Source organism: Pogona vitticeps, chromosome 5, assembly GCF_051106095.1.
Source record: "Pogona vitticeps strain Pit_001003342236 chromosome 5, PviZW2.1, whole genome shotgun sequence".
Taxonomy (NCBI): domain Eukaryota; kingdom Metazoa; phylum Chordata; class Lepidosauria; order Squamata; family Agamidae; genus Pogona; species Pogona vitticeps.
In genome coordinates, this window is record NC_135787.1 from 61,782,498 (window position 1) to 61,802,858 (window position 20,361).

At 39.9% G+C, this 20,361-nt stretch overlaps 2 protein-coding genes across 9 annotated transcripts in view; both read right to left on the reverse strand.

Annotated features, from left to right (window-relative positions):
- Positions 1-3,514: 3,514 nt before the first annotated feature.
- Positions 3,515-15,044, reverse strand: CCDC110 (coiled-coil domain containing 110). 5 transcript variants are annotated; one of them, XM_073001378.2, is made up of 7 exons: positions 14,971-15,044; positions 14,655-14,759; positions 12,445-12,497; positions 10,090-10,155; positions 9,338-9,448; positions 5,090-7,124; positions 3,515-4,242 (listed from the first exon to the last, which is right to left on the reverse strand). In XM_073001378.2, exons 1-7 carry the CDS (start codon positions 15,017-15,019, stop codon positions 4,196-4,198), a joined length of 2,466 nt encoding a protein of 821 aa, XP_072857479.2. In that variant the 5' UTR covers positions 15,020-15,044; the 3' UTR covers positions 3,515-4,195. The 5 variants fall into 5 exon arrangements, with proteins under 5 accessions (XP_072857479.2, XP_020658052.3, XP_078250044.1 ...); XM_020802393.3 differs by having other exon boundaries at positions 14,864-14,975; XM_078393918.1 differs by lacking the exon at positions 14,971-15,044 and adding an exon at positions 14,846-14,956.
- A 4,111-nt stretch (positions 15,045-19,155) lies between these two features.
- Positions 19,156-20,361, reverse strand: part of PDLIM3 (PDZ and LIM domain 3) — a 34,859-nt gene continuing 33,653 nt past the window's right edge. For all 4 annotated transcript variants that reach the window (XM_020802362.3, XM_020802373.3, XM_020802354.3 and 1 more), the window contains one exon: positions 19,156-19,889. In XM_020802362.3, coding sequence (XP_020658021.1) covers positions 19,700-19,889 — 190 coding nt within the window. In that variant the 3' untranslated portion in view covers positions 19,156-19,699. The remainder of the gene's footprint in view (positions 19,890-20,361) is intronic.

Below are 20,361 nucleotides of genomic sequence, written 5' to 3' on the forward strand. Positions count from 1 at the left end.
TGTCATGCATACACATGCCCTGTACTCTGGATTTCTATCCACTGGCATAAATATCTGCACTTGGAAAGTGTCCATGGAAGCAGCTACTGATGCATATTCTTCCAGGTCATCTAAACCTCCAGTTAGACAAATTACATGAACATCTGATGGATCAACAGTCTCAAGTGATGGAGCTGGCAGCACAATTCTACTGATCCCTTCTCCATATATAGTGGAGAATAACTGGATAGTGCTCCAAGTTAAATACGAAATATGTCTCCAAATTATGTTCTGTGCTGTCCTGATATTAAAAAGGAAATAAATTTCTATAGTTACAGTTTCATAGCAGGTTTATGTGAGACAAAGTGGCACTCTTTTTTTATTGTGACACTGAAAATCAGGAAGATAGTTTATTCCAAGTAGAAGAATTGTGATTTTGAAAAAGAAGCAAAATAGCTTATTTTGTATAAATATTCTTAATATAGTGGGCCTTGACTTACGACCATAATCCATTCCAGAAGATGGAACGTAAGTCAAAATGGTCATAAATGGAATGGGATTAAGTAATGGGAATGTGATTAATCTGTTCCAGCAAAAAAAAAAAATCCTCAAAAAAAATTGCAAGCCCCACACTGGGACTGAAAAAAAACCCAAAAAACAAACAACAAACCACAGAAACATACCCCCCCCCCAGCCCTGCAAAACCTACCCAGAAGTTTTTAAAAAACGAAAACCAGCACCTTACCTTTCCAGGCAGTACCAAGCCTCTTCCGATGGCCTCCATGGGCTGATGCTACCGCTGCTGCTCAATGCCGCCTCCAGCTCCGGAACTGGCACCAGCGGCTGTTCGCCGGGGCGGCCACATCGTTACTCGGGGCTCCTCGCAGCTCTCCGCAGGCTAATGGGAAAATCAAATGTACTGATGGTTCACGGAGTGCGGTGAGGATCACCGAGGACCGATGCAGCCACCCCGGTGAACAGCCGCTCGTGCCAGTTCTGGAGCTGGAGGCGGCATCGGGCACCAGCTGTGGCATCGGCCTGCAAAGGGCAGTGAGGAGCCCAGTGCCGGGAGGTGGAGCCTGGCCAGGATGCTCTGGCCGCTCGCCTCCCAATGGGCTCCAATGAGGCCGGGGGTGGCGGCAGCCCAAAGCCGGGAGGCTGAGCCTGGCCGGGATGCTCCATGAGGCCAGCAGTGACCCTGGCTTTGCTGGAGTCGGGAGGCGAGCAGCCGGAGCATCCCAGCCAGTCTCAGCCACCACCGCGTCCCTTTCCCTAACTGTTGGGGCAAGATTGCTACAAAGAAACATCCTCACCACCAATGATTTGAATTTCCTGTCTTCTCCCCCTGCCTTTTCCTGGTTGCAAGTCAAAGCTCCGGCCGCAAGTCGAAGCAAAATTGTGCAGCCGGAACTGGTCGTAACTCGAAATGGTCGCAAGGAGGAGCGTTTGTAAGTCGAGGCACTACTGTACATATTTTCATTTTACAATTACAGTGGTGCCTCGACTTACGAGCCTCCTTACTTACGACCAATTGGACTTACAAACAGCTCTGGTTGCAAAATTTTGCTTCTACTTGCTACCGGAGCTTCGACTTACAAACAGAAAAAGGCAGGAAATTCAAATTGCTAAGTGTAGGTGGCAAAAGAGGCTGCTTCTTTGTAGCTCTTTCGCCCCAGCAGTTAGTGTGTGTGCAATCCCAGAAGGCTGGCTGCTAAGGTCTGGTGCTTTTTAAAAATTGTTCTTGGTATTTTTGCAGCATGGTTTTCGGCTGGGGGGCCTATGTTTCTGTGCTGTGATGGGTCTTGGGGGGGTTGTTTGCTTTATTTCCCCCCATTTCCAATGGGGGGGTTGGTTGCTTTTTGGAGTGTTTTTCCCCATTTCTGATGGGTTTTGGTGGTTTGTTTGGTTTTTGGTTCCCCCCCATTTCCGATGGGTCTTGGGGGGTTTAGTTGCTTTTGGGTCCCCCCCATTTTTGATGTCTCTTACATGCTTCTGTTGCTTTTTGCTTTGTTCTCTTTGCATTTCTGATCTGCTCCCTTTGATTTCTGTGCATTTCCGACCTTGTCCCTTCGTTCTCTGTGCATGTCCAATCTGCTCCATTTGCTTTCTGTGCTTTTGCAATGGGCCCTGCATGCTTCCCTTGCTTTTTCCTTTGCTTTCTGTGCATTTCCAAACTTGTCCCTTCGTTCTCCGTGCATTTCCAATCAGCTCCATTTGTCTTCTGTGCTTCTGCAATGGGCCCTGCATGCTTCCCTTGCATTCCCCCCCCCACTTCATACACAAGGGATTAATTGTGTTTCCAATGAGTCTTGCAGTGATTTGTTTTGGTGATTTTTTTTTCCTTTGGCTGGAACAGATTAATCGCGTTCCAATACATTTCAATGGGAAATGGTGCTTTGACTTACGACCATTTCAAGTTACAACCATCATTCCAGAATGGATTATGGTCATAAGTCGAGGCACCACTGTAGTGTGACAACTAGACATCAAGCAGAAAAGGAATGATATTTAGAGACCGTGATAGATACCATGGCTGAAATCCTGTTCCTTAGCATAGTAAGTTGCAAGTATGCTCACTGAATTTGGTGAGTTTAGCTCTTCTGTAAGTTCCACTGATTCAATGAGCTCACTCTAGTTATGATTTACTACATTAAGCAAAAGGATTTCAGTCCACGAGTCTCAGAAAAATGTGTGGAAGAATTTTTGTTAAAATTATCTGTATGAACTTCATGTAGCACTAATTCTGCTGAAGGTTCCTGGGATATTAGCATTTGTTTGTATCATTCACTGAAAATAGTCCAGCATATCAAAATGTTCAATTTGTCATTTAGATGGAATATTGGTTGGGAAAGGACTGTAGAAACTATAGTCTACACCTGGTTAAGCTTAGGCGCCACTTAATGCACACACACACATAAGATTATTGGTCAGATTTGTAGCCATCACTAAGAAACTAAGGACAATAAACATGCCAAAGAGGAAAGAGCCCTCAAGCCAGAAGAACCTGACTACCGTATTTGCTAGCGTATAAGACTACTTTTTTGGCCCAAAAAACATTCCTCCAAGTGGGGGGGTCATCTTATACGCCGGGTGCACTTCAGTTGGGCCAGGAAGGAGCCGCCACCGCGTTGAGTGAGTGATGCGGAGCCACACTGGCCAGGGAGGAAGGCAGGTGGGCAGGCAGGCGGAGGGAGGGAAGCAGAGCCGGCCATGCCTGAGTGGTCAGAGCCCGCCGCCCCGCACCGCTGAGGCAGCTGCCCGCTCGCCTGCCCGCCGGCGGAGAGCTGCTTCCCCTCCTCCTCCGCTGCCGCCGCCAGCCCGGCCACTTCCCCTCCTCCTCGCCCTCCTCCCCGCCGGCCATCAACTTCCAGGGCGGGCCCAGGCAGAGCCCTGGGCAGCCGGCGCCGGAGCAGAGCCGTCCACTCTATATTTTGAGTGGAAATGTTGGGGGGGGTTGTCTTATATGCCCAGTCGTCTTGTACACCGGCAAATACGGTAGCTAAAAATAAGGAGCTTCATAGAGCACACATAAGATTGCCTTTAAGACTGTATTAGGTAAAATTTAGTGTGAAATATGCAGTAATAGTTTTATCTTAAGAGAGTAGAACTCTAATACCTCAGAAATATCTGGCAGTTGTGTTTTATCCACTATTTTAAAAAGACAAATATGTATATATACTGGTACAGAAGTAGATACATCCTACCATTAAAATAAAAAAACTGATGTGCTAATAAAGTAACAGTTAAGATCAAGTTACAAGGCTGCAAACCTAAGTGCACATGCAATCATGCACAAGCTTTTACTGTGAAATATATTTTAAAACAGTGAATAAAGTGTATTGTAGCTGTTACCAGAGTTTGTGGCAAAGAAGTGGCTGAGACTAATATGATTTCATGACAAATGGAAATCTCTTCCTCTTTTTGTATGACCAGTGTTCAGAAGTGATACAAACAAGGCATGATGTTAACAATACACAGGACAGGTGTTTCCAAGTATGTCAGTGAATCTGAATACTCAGGGTTTGATTTGTGCTGCTGTTAGGACAACTACAACTATACTACATTGCATCAAGCAAAACGTTATGTGGAAAAAGAATTTCATTATTGTTGCTTACCAATACAACAATATCTCGCATGTTTATTAAAAGGCTCATGGGAAAGTAGTGGTAATTGTATAAAAGATTTTTAAACTGGTTTCGATCAAGATTTTTTTTAATTACAGTTTCTTTGAAGGAATGATTGATGGAGTTTGCCAGGAATTGCCTAGAAAAAAACACAGTTTTCTTTAAAGACCCAAACCAAGGAAGGAATTCATTGAAGGAGGCAATTGTGGTACTTAGAAACCTATACAACTCTATAATTCAGGAACCAATATAATATGATACTGAAGCTAATTCTAGTATTTTGCTGAGGACAATTTAGGTTAAGCCAATTTTTGAAATAAGCAATCAAAGCTAAGAATTATTTTTAAATTTATTATCAAGGTTAGTAATGGTTCATACAATCATTTTCTCTAGTTGTCTTTTAATGAGTATAAACCTGTCAGTGATACATCCCACACATATCTCAGGGGAAAATGTCATTTAGATGTTATTACCAGATTTATTTCCAGTTCTCAATATCAGATATGCCTGGAAATACTTGAAGGCCACAAGCACAATTTATTCAAGCATAAATACAGCTCTACATGTACAATAGTCCTTCTGTCTCTTCTTCTTGCCTTCCTTTCTGATTGGAATGTGTGCTCTGGTCAAGCATATCTGTGAGTCAGGGCAATGCTGAGAAGCAAGACAGCTAAATAAGTATACTGAATATATGCCGGGGAATGCCTCCCATTGAAAATAATGGCTGGCCTGCTTTTGTCTACATGTGCGTGGCCAGGGGGTGGGGACTGGCTCCCTTGAACTACCTTTCAATTCCTTCCCTAAAACTGAGCACTAACATTTTAGGCACTACCACTGGCCTCTTACTGACTTAGATCTAAGCATCACTTTCTTTAATATGATTAGACCTAAACATTCTATCAGTTCAGTTCACTATCTCTCTCTCCCCCCCCCCAAAATATTGACTTAAAATCGTTTTTCTATATAGCAGAAAGCAAAACATTTACCTGATACCCTGTGTATGAAAGAAATGTGCTGGTAACGAGATATTTCTTCACAAATTCCAGTGGGATCTGCAAGCTGACCATTTCCATGCTGCCTTTCTGAATAGAACCTTTGTTTAGACTGTGCATTGATCAAAGCAGTGACTTGGTCTTTGAGGCTGACATTGTCCTTATGGAGCCGGTGTGCTTCAAATTTCAATACCTCTCTTTCATTTTCTGCATTACGCATTCTATTTTCCATCAATAAGAGCTCCTCCCTCAGTTGTCTTATTTTATTTTTGCATTCTAAAGCATCTTGTTTATATTCATGGGCCTGCTGTTTAAGAACCCAATTGTTCTCTGTGCCACCTGTTATAACTCCTGTCAGTCTCTCACACTCTCTTTCCATGTTGGACAGCTTAGTTTTCAAAACTCTGATTTCTACTTTTGCACTGTTACATTCAGTTAGAAGCTTTTCCCTGGAATGAGCTTTATCATGCTGGGCATCTCCGAGTTCCTTCTGCAAGACTTCTTTATCCTTGAGTGCTTCTTGCAATGTCTCACCAAGCTTCCTTTTTTCTTCATCTAACGATTGCATCCTCATAAGAAGAGCCTCCCGATCAGATACTGCTGTCTTCGCCTTTTCTTTCAGTCTTTGTATTTCCTTCTGTTTTTCTTCAAGCGCATTTTCCAAGAAACTGTTTTTGTCTGTAACCTGACATATTTTCTCTTCCAGTGCCTTATTTTCTTCATGAATAATTGACACTTGTTTTTCCATAGATGCTAAGGCCACAATAAGGTCATTTTTTTCTTTAGTGAAAAAAGCTAGATTTTCCTGGGCTTGTTGGTCTTTCTTCTGAAAATCACTTATTTCTTGCATCATGTGTTGATTCTGAGCAGAAAGATGGTCCTGTTTTTCTTCCAGACTTGCCTTTTGCTGTTGAAGTTCCTTGAATTTCTTCATTAATCTTTTGACTTCTTTAAGGCATTCTTTGCAGTCTCCCTCTGACTTAACAAGTCTTCCTTGAAAGTTATTCTTTTCATCTTGTAAATCCTTAATCTGCTTCTGATAGTTTGAGTTTTGCTCTGTCAAGGAATGTATAATGTCTGTTAGAGGTTTCAACTGGTTCTTGAGATCTGTGTTTTCACGTTCAAAGTTCACCACATTTTTCTGAATATGTTCAGACTCTCTCACTGACAATTGTAACAATCTCATTTTTTTAGCATAGTCACCAGATACAACATTTGCATCATAAAATTCCAGATCTTCACAGTTTTGAAATTCTTGGTTTAGGCTAAACACCTCCTTTTGTTTATCTGTTTGTCTGTCTTCTGTGTGTTTTTGAATCAGAAATTGATCTTTTGTCAATTTGGACAAGACCTTGAACTGCATCTTATCAACAAAACTGTCTTCCATGAGAAGTTCTGAATTACTGCATTTCCCAAATGACATTTGTGCTGCATTTTGGTTGTTTTCCAGTTCTGAAATGCTCTTGAATGTAAAATCCTCATTTGACACATCTATTGCTTTTTCTGTTAGATCCTGTTCTGACAGATAACCAGAATCATTGTCTTTGCCACACACAAAATTAGGAGAGCTTGGAAGTTCAGAAGTATATGACAGTTCATGCCTATCAGTTTTCTTCCTTTTGTCTCTCAGGTTTTTGGAAGAAAAGCTCATACTCTCTGTCAAGTGCTCGTCACCCTCATCCTCAGCCTTACTGAGTATTTTAGGTGATTCGTAACTTTGGATCTCCCTCAGGGAAGTCCTTTCTTGTGTTTCCATACCAACAAAAAATGGAGGAGAAAGGTTCTTGGCAGACTTCAATTCATGGTCATTATTTACAGCCAAAATAGTTTTATTTCTATATATTTGGGCATGTTTTTCCAACTTTCCAACTGTTTTATATTTTAGCAAATGCTCATGTGAAATATCTTCACCTGCAGTCATGTTTCTACATATAGCATTGAAATCGGTTTCTGGACAGTGACTGGTACCAGACCTGTTATGAATATGAACTTGCTTCTTAAAATTTGATGCTTCTAGATACTCTCCTGGCTGAAAAAAAAAAGAAAGAAGAGATAATAGTCATATTAAAGGCATTCACTATTTAACAAAAGAGATCAGCAGTACTTCAGCACCACTAATGAATTCCATAGGACACCAGTCTTTTCAAAGTTTATATAGATTTCGCTTCCAAGAAAAAAATATGCACGGGGTGGTGGTGGAATCACTGCCTCCAAATAGTTGTACTATCTCTCCTTGTAATTGTTTAAACATAATTTGAAGGTACATGTTTTTCAATGCCTTTTATCTCCTAATCTCTGCCTTGCACTAATGTTCCAGACAAGGTTTGTTTTAATAGGCTTAACTGCCTTTTCCTAGTAGAGATGGAAAGTAACTGAAATGATTGAGATACTATGTGTATTATTTTATTACCCATATTCAGGACCAAATTACCTAACATTTCTTCAGTCATATGTATTTTTATTGGTTTTCTCTTAAAACCAATGGTGGTTTTAAACATACCATTGTGGTATGTTTTTCTTCACTTTTTAAAAATCCAAAGTAATGTAAACTCTCCCCCCCCCATTTATGTATATTATGGAGCATATAGGAAAGGCAAACACATTAATGAAGTCCAGAACCATTCTTTTTGACACAAAGATGGCGACTGCAGTGGCTGAAACCAGGTTTCCAGTATGCACTCTAACTGGAACTACCTGTTGGATTCTGGTCTGCCTATTTCTGCCCTCTCATTACAGCTACTCTGATGTTCTAGATTTGTGTTTAATTTTTTTCTCTCAACTCTTCTTGGGAAAAATTGTCTTAATTCATTCTGATATATTCCTTTTACCATCTTTAATTAAAATTACACTATTCCTTTGAGAGAGCAGATTATATGGGCTTCTCATGCAGTACTCCATCCAAGTCCCCAGTGAGACTGCCACCTGCTTAGATCTGATAAGTAAACAGCAACACACACATTCACACCATCGTTAGCACCATAACTACTGTAAAATAGTTTTCTGCAACTGCATGTGAACTGATTTGAAAGACACAATAGGAAGCCACAACTGTGGACAAGAAATCAGATCCATTGCTATTTCTATGTTAATAATAATAATAATAATAATAATAATAATAATAATAATAATAATAATAATAATAATAATAATAATTTATTGTCATTGTAAGTATATACACATACAACGAAATTCACAGACACCCGGCACGGTATATCCTTTACTACTGACATGTTATGTGGTAGCTGAGAATCTGATGTCTAGGCATATGAAAAGGCTTCAGGCAGTTTGAGGGCTAAAGCTCATGTTCAGATACACATCTTTCTTTCTCTTACGTTTTATCCTTAACCTTGTGATCTGTTTTGCTATATATGACACCAGAATTAAACACATAAAGGAAGCTATTATTTATATTCTAGACAATACACATTCCTCTTCTTAATATATTACGGCTATTACACTTTTTGTTTTACTACTGTGAACCACATCTTCTAGAAACAGATTTCTCAGAACACAACTTTGGTCCTGAGATAATCCCCAGTACTGCTGTTTTAAAACACTACATTAAGGAATCAGCTGTATGGACAATTATATCTACATTCTCCTCAACTTTGTTGTTTGTAATCTATTATCATCCGAAAAGCCATGAAACAGTTCACTTCTTGGATGATTTGTTTTATAAACACGAAAGTACATTTGCTTATGAGCACTCTGCTTTCTACTTATGAACTTATCTCTGCATCAAAAGTGTGAGGTGAGTTATCCTGGAGTTTTGGAAATACAGTCTTTTGGTTACTTTCAGTTCTGGGATCACAGTATTTAGTCACTGTTTAAATAAGTATTTCAGGTTTCAGATACAGTATACAGTAGTACCTTGACTTACGAACTTAATCCGTATTGGAACAGTGGCCATATGTCAAAGCACCATTTCCCATAGGAATGCACTGAAAACCAATTAATCCGTTCCAGCTGTTTTTTGTCCTTATGTCAAGGCACGGCTCATAAGTAAAAGCATTAGTTTCCACAGGAACTAATGCAAAGCCGATTAATCTGTACTCTACCACTAGGTAGATGAACTTAGGTCAAAAAAAGGGCAAGAAAGGTTTTTTTGTTCATAAGTCAAAGCTCCGTTCGTAACTCAAAGCAATATTTAGTGTCCGGAGCTGTTCGTAACTCAAAACGTTCATAGATCATGGCGTTTGTAAGTCGAGGCACCACTGTACCTGGCTATAAGAAAAAACATACCATAGAAGTGTTGATAGGTGTGCTGCTCAAACATAAATTGTTTGAATTAAATTTTGAAATGTTTATATCACTTATCTTTTTATTAAGTATTCCACTGATTTCAGACTGAACCTAAAGAAACATGCAAGAAGATAGTTAGCATATTCCTTTCATTGTGCTTTTTAAAAATTACACTGGCTGAAATCTTGTCACTTAGTGTACTAAAAGTTGCAATTAGAATAGATCCAATGAATTTAATGAGTCAGTTCCTCAGTAAGTTCCACTGATGGGCCTACTCTAATTATGAATTACTACACTAAACAACAGGATTTCAGCCACTTATTGTAAGCCATTCTGTTTGGGATCTGCCTGTTCTTCAAAGCACAATATTAGACATGTCTATTCAGTAAATCCTAGTGATGTCAGTATTTAGAGAGGCAGCTCACCACAAAGTACTGTTTCATTATTATATGTTCCCATAATAAGCATACTGTGATAAAACAGAGAAATACAATTACAGAGAAAAACAATACATAATTTGCAATGAAAGAAATGAGTGGAGAAAAGCTCCACTGTAAGATCTGGCAAAAACAAAATTACTGAGTTACTCTCAGTTTCAGGACATACCAAATTACCGATGTTTGCGATTTCTCAAGTTGTGTTGATATTTATGAGAATTCTTTTCCAGTAAATGTCTTCTATATGTCTACTTTCAGTTATCTTCTTATTTTAAATGAAGTATAACTACCTGTTGCCTTGAAGATTGCCCTTACCATGATTACATTCTCCAAAGTTTTCTGCCGATGGGCTTGAAATGACTCCAGCTGCTGTTGTAAGATCTACCATTTAAAAAAGAAAAGTTAATACACAATTTAGACTTCTTCAGGATTGGCTGAGACAGTCTGTATTTTTTTCTGCACTGAAACTATGATCTCCAATTACTATTCTTTAGGCCATGAGACAAGGGAACTACAAACTGCTCCAGGAAGGGATTACCAAAGGGACATGTGGCATGTATGCTGTCAGTCTTAACTAGTCAGAATGCATGCTTTTCAAAAGCAAGCCCACTTAATCTAGTGGGATTTACTTTCAGGTAAGTGTGTATGTAGAATTGCAGGATAAAATATGGGGGCACACATCGAAAGGAATTTTCAGAGACTCTCTAACCACAAGGGGAATAAAAAAGTTAGAAGGCATCTTGACATCTACTGAGTTCTTCATTTTAAAAGCCACATCTCTTGAAACCACTTCTGTAATATCACAGAAATCCTATGGAATATTATAAATATTATGGGGAGAAATTTAAATGAAATAACTCTACTTTCCTGAAGGAGTTTTAGGGGGATTAATTAATTGAAAATTTCTAACCAAGAGGCTATGACCAGCAAATGAACCTCTACTGGAAAGCAGGGCAGCACTAAAATCTGTCCCCTCCCATGAGTGGAAATATAAAATAATACCTCAAGAGAGGATAAATAGGCCCATACAGTCAGCATTGTTTTCATTGAGACAAACTTTATGTCATGCAGATGGTTGAACTAATACTGATAAGATCAGCACAGAATTATTATTATGGAGAGCAAATGCTCTGTCTGGAAGAGTCCTAAGGAAATGTCCCCTTGAGTATTTGATTCTGAACTACTTGCACAATATTTTCTGCCTCCTCCCCCTACTCCACAAAAGACGCTCAGATTTTTCAGTCAGGTAGTCTAAATGCTCTGCCAAAACAAGGGTAAATGAAGTTGACCTGTGTTTCATTTTCATCCTGGAGAAGCATGTTGAATTTGGCACATATTAAACCTTGTCCTATACAGTATTTTTTCATTTAGCAGATATGGAATGTCAAGGAAATATGATGGTTCACTATGACTTTAAAGACACACAGATCATTGCCTCCAGCTAAGATTATGTTCTGCTAGTAGTCCCTATGTGCCTCTACCTACTAGTTATCCTCAAAAAGCATTCATGGCACACCATCATAAAAGACTACGGTAGTTAAAAGTACAGGTACATCAGTTCAGAATAATATCCAAAAAGACAAGTAGCACTTCAAGACAACACAATGTTGGTTCATCTCTAATTAACTGGAATTCATGTATTAGTTTAGGCATCCTTCAGTCTTTAGAAACTATGGTAACGTGCTCTGAATAGAGAACTTGGAACAGCGTCTAGTGTGGTCGAGAAGGCCAATTTAAGAGTGACAATACCTTCCACACTGAAGACAAATACAATCTGTCCTCTGTTTGAGCAGCACACCGATCAACTCACGTATAACCATCAAGTATTAACAATTCATTCATTCATCAATAACTGATTCAAACAAGCAAATAAAGTTATTCTTACACAGTTCCTTCTATGGGACACTTTTAACAAGATGTAGCCTCTTTTTACAAAGTTGTGTATCCTGAGTATTTTCTGATAGCCTGTATCACTGTTGTCCCCCGCCCATTGGAGCAAGAGTGGGTAAAATGCAGCCAGCCAAACATTCTGGGACAGTAACTCACAACAGTTGTAGCCAGCGTAGTCTATGGTGAGACATCTTGGGAATTCCGATGGAACAATATTTGGAAAGTGCACTTTGCCCACCCCTCCACCAGAGCAAGTTTAATTCCTTACAATGTGCCTGACTAAATACACAATATTATTTCACTTTATGTTCATGTGATCTAGGGATTACACCAAATCTGTTGTGCTGATTTATATTTTATTGGCTAGAATCCAACTGAAAAAATTATGCTGGCATATCTCCATCAGTTTAAATTTCAGCTGTGATATGCCACAAATTAAGAAGTTAGCATAGATGTTTGCTGTTGCATGCCAGGCCTTGGGACTGATGGGGCATGAGTAAATGCCTACATCAACTGCTTAGCTGGCGGCAATTCACAGTTGAGATTTATGTTGATGGAGGTAATAGGATTCTGATTGTCATAACTTGCCCATTAAAATTAAAGGGATATGATTAGGTTTAAAAATCAAAGCATGAACTAGATGGATAAGGCTATCAACTGACCAGATTAAGCTGCTCTCAATAACATAAGGATAAAATCCAGACTAAGCCTCCCACTCCTCTAACCATTCTAACCATTCTATAACTTTTTGCCCTCGTTGTCCCAAACAGGCAAGCTTACTTTCAGTGCTGATTGTGGCTGGACTTGGCCATCTCTTCCTGAAGCAGCTTTATCTGAAAAATAAATGCATCAGAACCTGCAGATATATTCTTTATGAGGTTTTAAATTGTAGTAACTGGAAAAATATTTTGGAGTTTGTTCCCTAAAGTAAAGAGCATGTTGGTGCAGATCAGGCTTTGTCCTTCCTCACATTATGTGCTAATCAGGTACATGTTTGTCACAGTACAGGCACACCAAATACACATTATTTTTCTGTCACCTGGGCAAAAACCACAGTTATTAGGATTTGTGATGCCAATTGTCTGGAACACTAATATCTGTCACTGCTGCCAGTGATCACTAGCTAAGGCTGGGATAAAAGTGCATCAGTCCCTTTCATTTATGGGAAATGGAGAAAGAAGCACAAGAGACAAATCTGCATCCTTTAAACTATTCATTTAAACACCTATTTTGTGAAGTGTTACAACGAACTATAAACCCTCCACCAGAAAGTACTACATGTTGCAACTGACAGTTGGTCTAAGTCTATACCACTGAAGCACATGCCAACTTCTAAAACGCTGTACTGCAGCTAAAACTGTGCTCACGACCTGGGGTTCAAATCCCAGGTAGCCGGCTCAAGGTTGACTCAGCCTTCCATCCTTCCGAGGTCGGTAAAATGAGTACCCAGCTTGCTGGGGGAGCAATGTGTAGCCTGTATAATTAAAAAATTGTAAACCGCCCGGAGAGTGCTTGTAGCGCTATGGGGCGGTATACAAGTCCAATAAATAAATAAATAAATAAATAAATAAATAAATAAATAAATAAATAAATAAATAAATAAATAAATAAATACTATTAACCATGAGACCAAGGTCCACTAGCAGACCAATCACCCAAGCCAACCAAGAAAGATGTTATAGGAAGGGAAACACCAACCTGGCCCCATCCTTTGGCCAGAGATGGAGTACCTCAGGGAGCTTGCTTTATTTCTCCCACCCATATAGATAGGGATCTGAAATGCACTTGTAAGAATTCTCTTTTTTTAAAAAAAGCAAATGGTAGAGTTTGCTTTTTCCTGTCTTCCCTTCTATTTTGTGTCTTTCAGACTGTAAGCCTGATGGCAGGGGTTGTCTTATGGCAGAACATTGTCAGGTGCTTTGAGAGCTTTTTGAAAGGCAGTAGTAGAAGAAAATGTAGCAAGAGTAGTAGTGTAGTAGCTAAGATTTCCAGCCATGGCTCATAGACTGCAGCTGAGAAAGTTGTAGTGATAATCACTTGGAAAAGGAATAGACAGTACACTTTGAGGTGCAGAAAGAAAATGGCGCCGGGAAGAGACAGAAAATGTCAAAGATCTCTGGGCATATTAAAGACTAGCAAGTTTTATTTGGTACTGATTTTTGTAGATCCACTTGCTATACAGAGTGCAGCAAATGCAGCCCACTTAAGTTGGGAGTGCAGACTCTGTAGACAGACAAACATACACCTAGAGGAGTAAGTTCATGAAAATGTGAAATATAATAGACATTTCATTTCACATCCTGCCTTGCATGTAGATAGACATCTGTCTACTGATGCTACAAGCCATACATTTGAAGAAGGTGCCACCGCCCCTGAAAACTGATGCCAAATAAAATCCCTCATGCTTAAAGAATTAAAACAAACAAACATGGCCACCCCTTTGAAAATTGTTTTAAAATTGTCACAAAAATGTTATTGGCTACTGATCAAAGAAAACTATTAATAAAAATGTCAAAGTACCCTCTCAGAAGTGGAAGAGTTCATCCCTAGGCTTTGTACAATGTGAATAGCACCGAAGTGAGCTAATTTAACAATGAGGTTAGTGTACCAGCCATCTGGTGGAAAATGTGAGTGAAAAGATACAACTAGTCACAGGTCCCAACTGCAGCTGGACTAACTGATTCAACTGGATTTACTTACGTTTTGATTTACTATTCATTAATTGATTCAATGAGCTGACTTTAATTGGGACTAACAGGTGGATTTAAGCCTACAGTCATCATACACTAATTTAAAAATTCACATTTACAAGGAAGAAAGCATGTGAGCATGTCTCATAGGGGAGTACAATGACATCACACAGTGTCTTATGTAGTGGAGGTGACATTGTCACTGCCAATCATAGCATCTCCTGTATTAATTGCCACAAACAATGCCATTTAAAATAAAAAAGCTTGTGGTATCTGTGTTTGGGTGGGACACCGGCCCACCTGCGGCTCTTGTATCCGGGCTTCCTGAGGCAGAGGGCAAGGCTTTATTTTCTTCTCCCAGGCTTTCAAACCCGGAGCTGTCTCTTCGGTTACTCTGTCTGCTTCCTGGAACACAGTTAGGATTAATTAAGCGACTTCTTTCGCTAGCTTTTTTTTTTACCTCCCGCCCAAACAGTATTTTTGAAGCGCACCATGGGCGTCAAACTCACTATAGCCAAAGCCTGCGCTCATTTTGTCCGGTGGCCGCCCGACCGCTCCTCGCCCCATTCAAACGGTGGCTCCCTCTGACACCAAATCGGCGCTCCGCCTCTCCTACCTTCCGTTGCCAGGTGACTAGTTGCCATCGCAACGAAACAGCGGGACATGATCGGAGAAGAAGCTAGGCTAGCGCAAGCGTCCCGATCATGCGCACTGCAGGCAGCACGAGCTGTCTTTCTGGCACGATGGGAGCGAGGAAAGCTGCTGTTGACTTAGAGCAACAGGCAGTCTGTGGCCCCTTAAAGAATAGCCAGTTTTATTTAGCATACGCTTTCGTGGACGGTGGTCCCCTTCGTCAAATGCTCGCATCTGTTTTTGAAGGCTTAGGAAAAACTATTAATTCCCGAGGGAATCCTGAATTTTCTGCCCGTGTTTATCCCATCCTTCCGGATACAGTTAGATTTTGTGAAATATTTTTCTTTCGCCTTTATACTTTTTTTTTTAATCTTTTGACTTCATTACCTCATGTGTTAGCAAAATAACTCAGGGTCCTAGGTGTTTAACTATTGATTAAATTTATTTTAATTGCGTTTCTACATCGTTTACAGTATTTATGTTATTTTTATCCCACTTTGTAGGCAGCGAACAGATTAAGAAACTAGTAGCAAATCATGAATAACTTTCAGGAGACTCTAAAATAGTGAAACAATAATAAAATTGGTGGAAAACTTGAAATTAAAACAAGCAAACAAACTTGGAAAGCTTGGGCTGAGATACAGACAAAACTGAATTTGATTCAAGGCACTGCCCTACAATCATTTTATTTAGTGTAGGACCTCCTTTGAACATGTGCAAAGTATCTTTCTTAATCTGTGTTTAATTTCAGTCAGCCAAATTTCTCTAATTTCTCTAATTTTAGTGAGATCAAAGGGATCTTTTTGGAGAAAAGATCCCTTTGAAGCATTTCTCTCTTTCTATATGAGTGTGTGTTTTAAGACTAACTGCTGGCTTTATTAATTACTAAAACACTTAAGCAAGTCTGAGGTTTTTTAGATTCCTTAGTTTTGTTGGGAAGATATACTGTATTCAGGTTGTTACAAAAAAGTGGAGAAGAGTACAGTAGTTTATTAAGAGGGTTTTAAAAGGTTAAAATAAAGAAATGTCTGAGGTTTTTTTTTGTTTGTTTTTATGGTGTGTGGTTGCTTTTAGTCAGTGCTTACAAAGTTGTTTATCTTATTCCTGAAATTCTGTCAGGTCTTCCAAAATAGTTGTAGTGTTTATTTGAAAGACCATGGTTAGCAAAGGCCTTTTACACCTGTTCAATAGCAGCTGAGAAGTCCAACTATTGGACCTGGTCCAACAATATTACACAACAACAAAGATCTGACTATATTTAGCTATTTACTCTGTACTGTTGGTACCTTGGTTGCCAATAGTGTGATTTGTGTTAACTGTGTCATCAACCTTCCGTCTATATATGGCAAATGACAAAGAGATATCAGTGCTTGAGGCAGAATATCTAAAGGTTCCTGTAGTAGTAAATTATACTCATTCAAATAATGGATCATTTCATGCCCTTATACAGTATCCTGAAAATTGATGGGAAATGGTAACACTAGTCCTGAGCAAGGAGTTAGCTGCTATGCCCCCCGCTCCTTCTTTTATTGCACATACAGCAAAAGAAAGATGACCACACCACTTGACTGTGGTCTGCATGTTAGCAGGTTTTATGATCATTAGGAAGCACAAGAGAACTGATTCAGGCAGGTGGTTTGGATGTTGTGAATAAGAGGCAAATGGTTAGTTATTTTCATTTATTATATTTACAGATGAGGACAAATGCTTGGATTTTCTGCCACAGGTGCTTAAATAACATGTGTGCCCTTTAGTAGTCTGGGAGAATGAGTGCCATTTACTGTAACAGATCAGACACTAAAATGTCTTGGCCTAGCCCTGACAGTTTTGATAATTTGCAGTCCTTCTGTCCCAGTCTTCATGGTTGGCAAATTGGTACAGGTAACCAAGACAACCTTAGACAGTTTAGTCATCTACTTTGCAGGAGACCTGGCAGGTTGACAGCACATAATTTTTATTCTCAGAAGAAACTGATTTCTATCCTCGAAAGGTAATTTATCAGAGTTGATCCATATTGATAGAGATGGCACTTGAAATTGTGCCATTCAGCAGGTTAAACAGATTGAGGCTAGTTGTGGATTCAACACCTCTGGCACACAACCAAATGGGGTTCACATAACTATTGCTATCCATGTCTCTTGTGGGAAAACTGCTACATTGGCTGATCTCCAGAAACATTTATTTTTATTTATTTAGTTATTTATTTGATTTGATTTATACCCCGCCCATCTGATCTAAAAGACCACTCTAGGCGGCTTTATTGTCCCAACTTTTTAAAAAATTTCTCTTGTGAACTGAATCTATGTTATAAGACTGCCATATAAGTATGCAGAGGGAATGAGTTTGAGGGTTCATAATTTTCCTTCAGGAGCAGATTACTGTATATCAAACACCTGAGGGAGAGGGTGCAATTTTAAGGCCAACAAGAAGATTTTTTGCACTAGCCATTGCCCGTCAGTCTTACTGCTGACCTTATCAGACACAGGATGAAATATATTGGGGCTCAGAGAACTTTCTTCTGAAGATGAATGATGTTCAGATAATTTTGCCCTGTGCAAAAGGAACTTGTGGGCTTCAGGTCCCCTCTACCTTTTAAAAAAACCATCACAAGTCATAGTTCATCAAACACCTTGTATCCAGTGGTGGGATTCAGCAGGTTCGCACCAGTTCTACAGAACCGGTAGCTAATGTATTATTGGTTCTGCAGAACTGTTTGTTGGCCTGCTGAATCCCACCACTGATCCTGGCCAGTGGTGGGATTCAGCAGGTTTGCACCAGTTCTACAGAACCGGTAGCTAATGTATTATTGGTTCTGCAGAACCGTTTGTTGGCCTGCTGAATCCCACCACTGCTTGTATCTCTTAATGCATTTTCATTGCATGTGAATTGGATAGCGAATACTCAAGTATTAAATGCTCCCAGAAATTGATTGATCGATGGGTGTCATTAGATGGGTGTCATTAGCTGGTCTTTTGTGTGTAGTGATCACCAGTCCTTGTGGCTGGGTAGAGTTCAGAAAGCTGCATCTCCACCAGAGGTGATGGGTCTTCCAGCAGGATAATGACCTGAAACACACTTCAAAAAACACTCAGAAATACAAACAAAACGCTGGGGAGTTCTGAAATGGCCAGCAATGAGGCCAGATCTGAATCCCATAGAACACCTGTGGAGAGATCTCAAAACAGCAGTTGGGAGAAGGCATCCTTCAAATCTGAAGGCCCTGGAGCAGTTCGCAAAAGAAGAGTGGTCCAAAATTCTAGTAGAGAGGTGTAAGAAACTCATTTATGGTTACAGGACGCGATTGATTTCAGTTATTTTTTCCAAAGGGGGTGCAAACAAATATTAAGGGTGCCAATAATTTTGGCCAGTGCATTTTTGGGTTTCTGTGTAGGATTGTATCAGATTTGACTTTTCTTCTGTTTTTTTTTTGTTTTTTTCCAACGCAGACCAAGGAAATGAACATGTGAGTACCAAAACATTTGCAATTGCAACAATTTTCTGAGAGAAGGGTTGCATTTTCTGACAGTGTGCCAATAGTTTTGGCCATGCCTGTACAGTATATCTTTCATATATCCAAGGCCCTCTGCTCATTCCCAGTATTTTTTAATCCCCATAAGGAAAGGCTTCAGTTCATCTTAGTTTGTATATTTTCATAAGAATTTGGATCCCCCAACCCCTTCCCACCCACAACCACTAGAAACATGGAAATAAATGCATGGTTCTTTGGATCCTGGTGTTTTCATACATGTATTTGTTTATTTTACACACTATTGAAGGTACAGGCAACACACCTACTGCAGTGAACTGGTATATTTCAATTTGCAGACAATTTGCCTACTTTATATATTTTCAGACATATAAAAGTAAAAACATGGAAAGCATGTTGTATGGCATGGAACAGTTTTCCCCAGTCTAGATGTGTTTGGCTAAACTCCCATCTTCCACAGCCAGCATGACTATGCTCACCATTCAGCCTGGATTGCTCCTTCAGCTTCATTCATTTCCTCTAGTTAAGGCTATCTGCTTCCAGGTCCATCTATGGTAGCAAGCAGCAGTGTGCTTTGCTTTGCAGTTGGGAAACAGACATGCAAGAGAGGAGGGGCAGACTGATGTGTCAGCATAGGACCTGGCCTTGTGTGCAGCAAAAATATTACCACAAAAACAGAACTCACACTTTTATTTATTTTATTTGTCTTATTTATAGGCTGCTTTTCTCCTGATAAGGAGACTCAAGGTGGCATTACACTGAATAATGAACACAGTCAGGTCTCTTCACATAATACATATGCTTTTATGCTAAAGCATATATTCTCCTGCACCGGCTGCTTACAGCAGCAGTGGATAGTGTCCATTTCATACAGTGTGTGCTAAATAAAAATTGGATGTGAAAGTCTACACAAAACTATCGTTCTCTTGCTGTAGGATGCTATAATGAAATATACAAGTACTCAGCTGTTGCTTAATATAGTACAGTGTATCATCTCAATTTTATCTATCTTCAGATTATATTGGCAGCCAAAGCAACAGTATATATGCACACGCACACACCCCAATATGGGCTACGAGAAATATAATCCTTCCCTAATTTCTCCATCCTTTCTGTCTCCCACCCTTTAAAAGACCAGTATGCTGGATTCAAGCAGTCAGTTGTATCATTGGTGTAAGCTGATAAGGCCTTATGTATGCATGCAGGTATTTGCATCTCCAAACAGTTAAGCCTTGGGATAAACAGTGACGGCTTCATATCCCTCCGGAGGCCTCATGCGAGCCCGTGCATGAGCTTCACAATATAGCTGCCCCTCCACAAAGAAGTAGCCCTTTTGCTTGAGGTTGATGTTGCAGTCAGAGCACACGAAACATTCCGGATGCCTGTGTTTGTCACGTGCCTTGACTACTGTGCCACTGCATATTAAAGATAATAATAATAAGTCAAAATGTTATAGTTAAAAAAGGATTTTATGAATACTGTATCATAAACTTAAGATTTGGGAGGAGAACCGAAAGTGGCATGTGACCTTGAACAAACCTTCCTTCCTCAGCAGAGTCTGGACTACAGCTCCAGAATCTCTTAAGAGTTCATTGCCATAGGGTAGCAGAGGATTTTAAAGCTGAAATCCTATTGCTTAGTGTAAGTCAAATCATAACTTTTGGCCTATTCCTCCCTGATAAAGTGTCCCTGCCATGATTCTTGGGGTATGCATGTGCAATAATCAAGGCAGTGCTCCTTGCCACCCAGATTGTAGAGGGGTGGTTTGTTTACCAGAGAGGAATGGACCAAAAGTTATTATTTAGCTTATGCTAAGCTACAGGATTTCAGCCTGCCAGTGAACCTGATTCTCTGCTCTGCTACAGCCATTCGGGATAGTGTAAGGTC

Bases quoted from the DNA above. Each gene is read 5' to 3' on its own strand.
- CCDC110 (XM_078393918.1), bottom strand. From the start codon at position 14,921: ATGGGGCGAGGAGCGGTCGGGCGGCCACCGGACAAAATGAGCGCAGGC. The intron at 12,498-14,654 runs GTGGGCCGGTGT...TTTATTTTTCAG, and splicing joins CCCGGATACAAGAGCCGCAG to ATAAAGCTGCTTCAGGAAGA. The intron at 4,243-5,089 runs GTAAATGTTTTG...GTTTTTTTCTAG, and splicing joins TTTCATACACAGGGTATCAG to GCAATTCCTGGCAAACTCCA.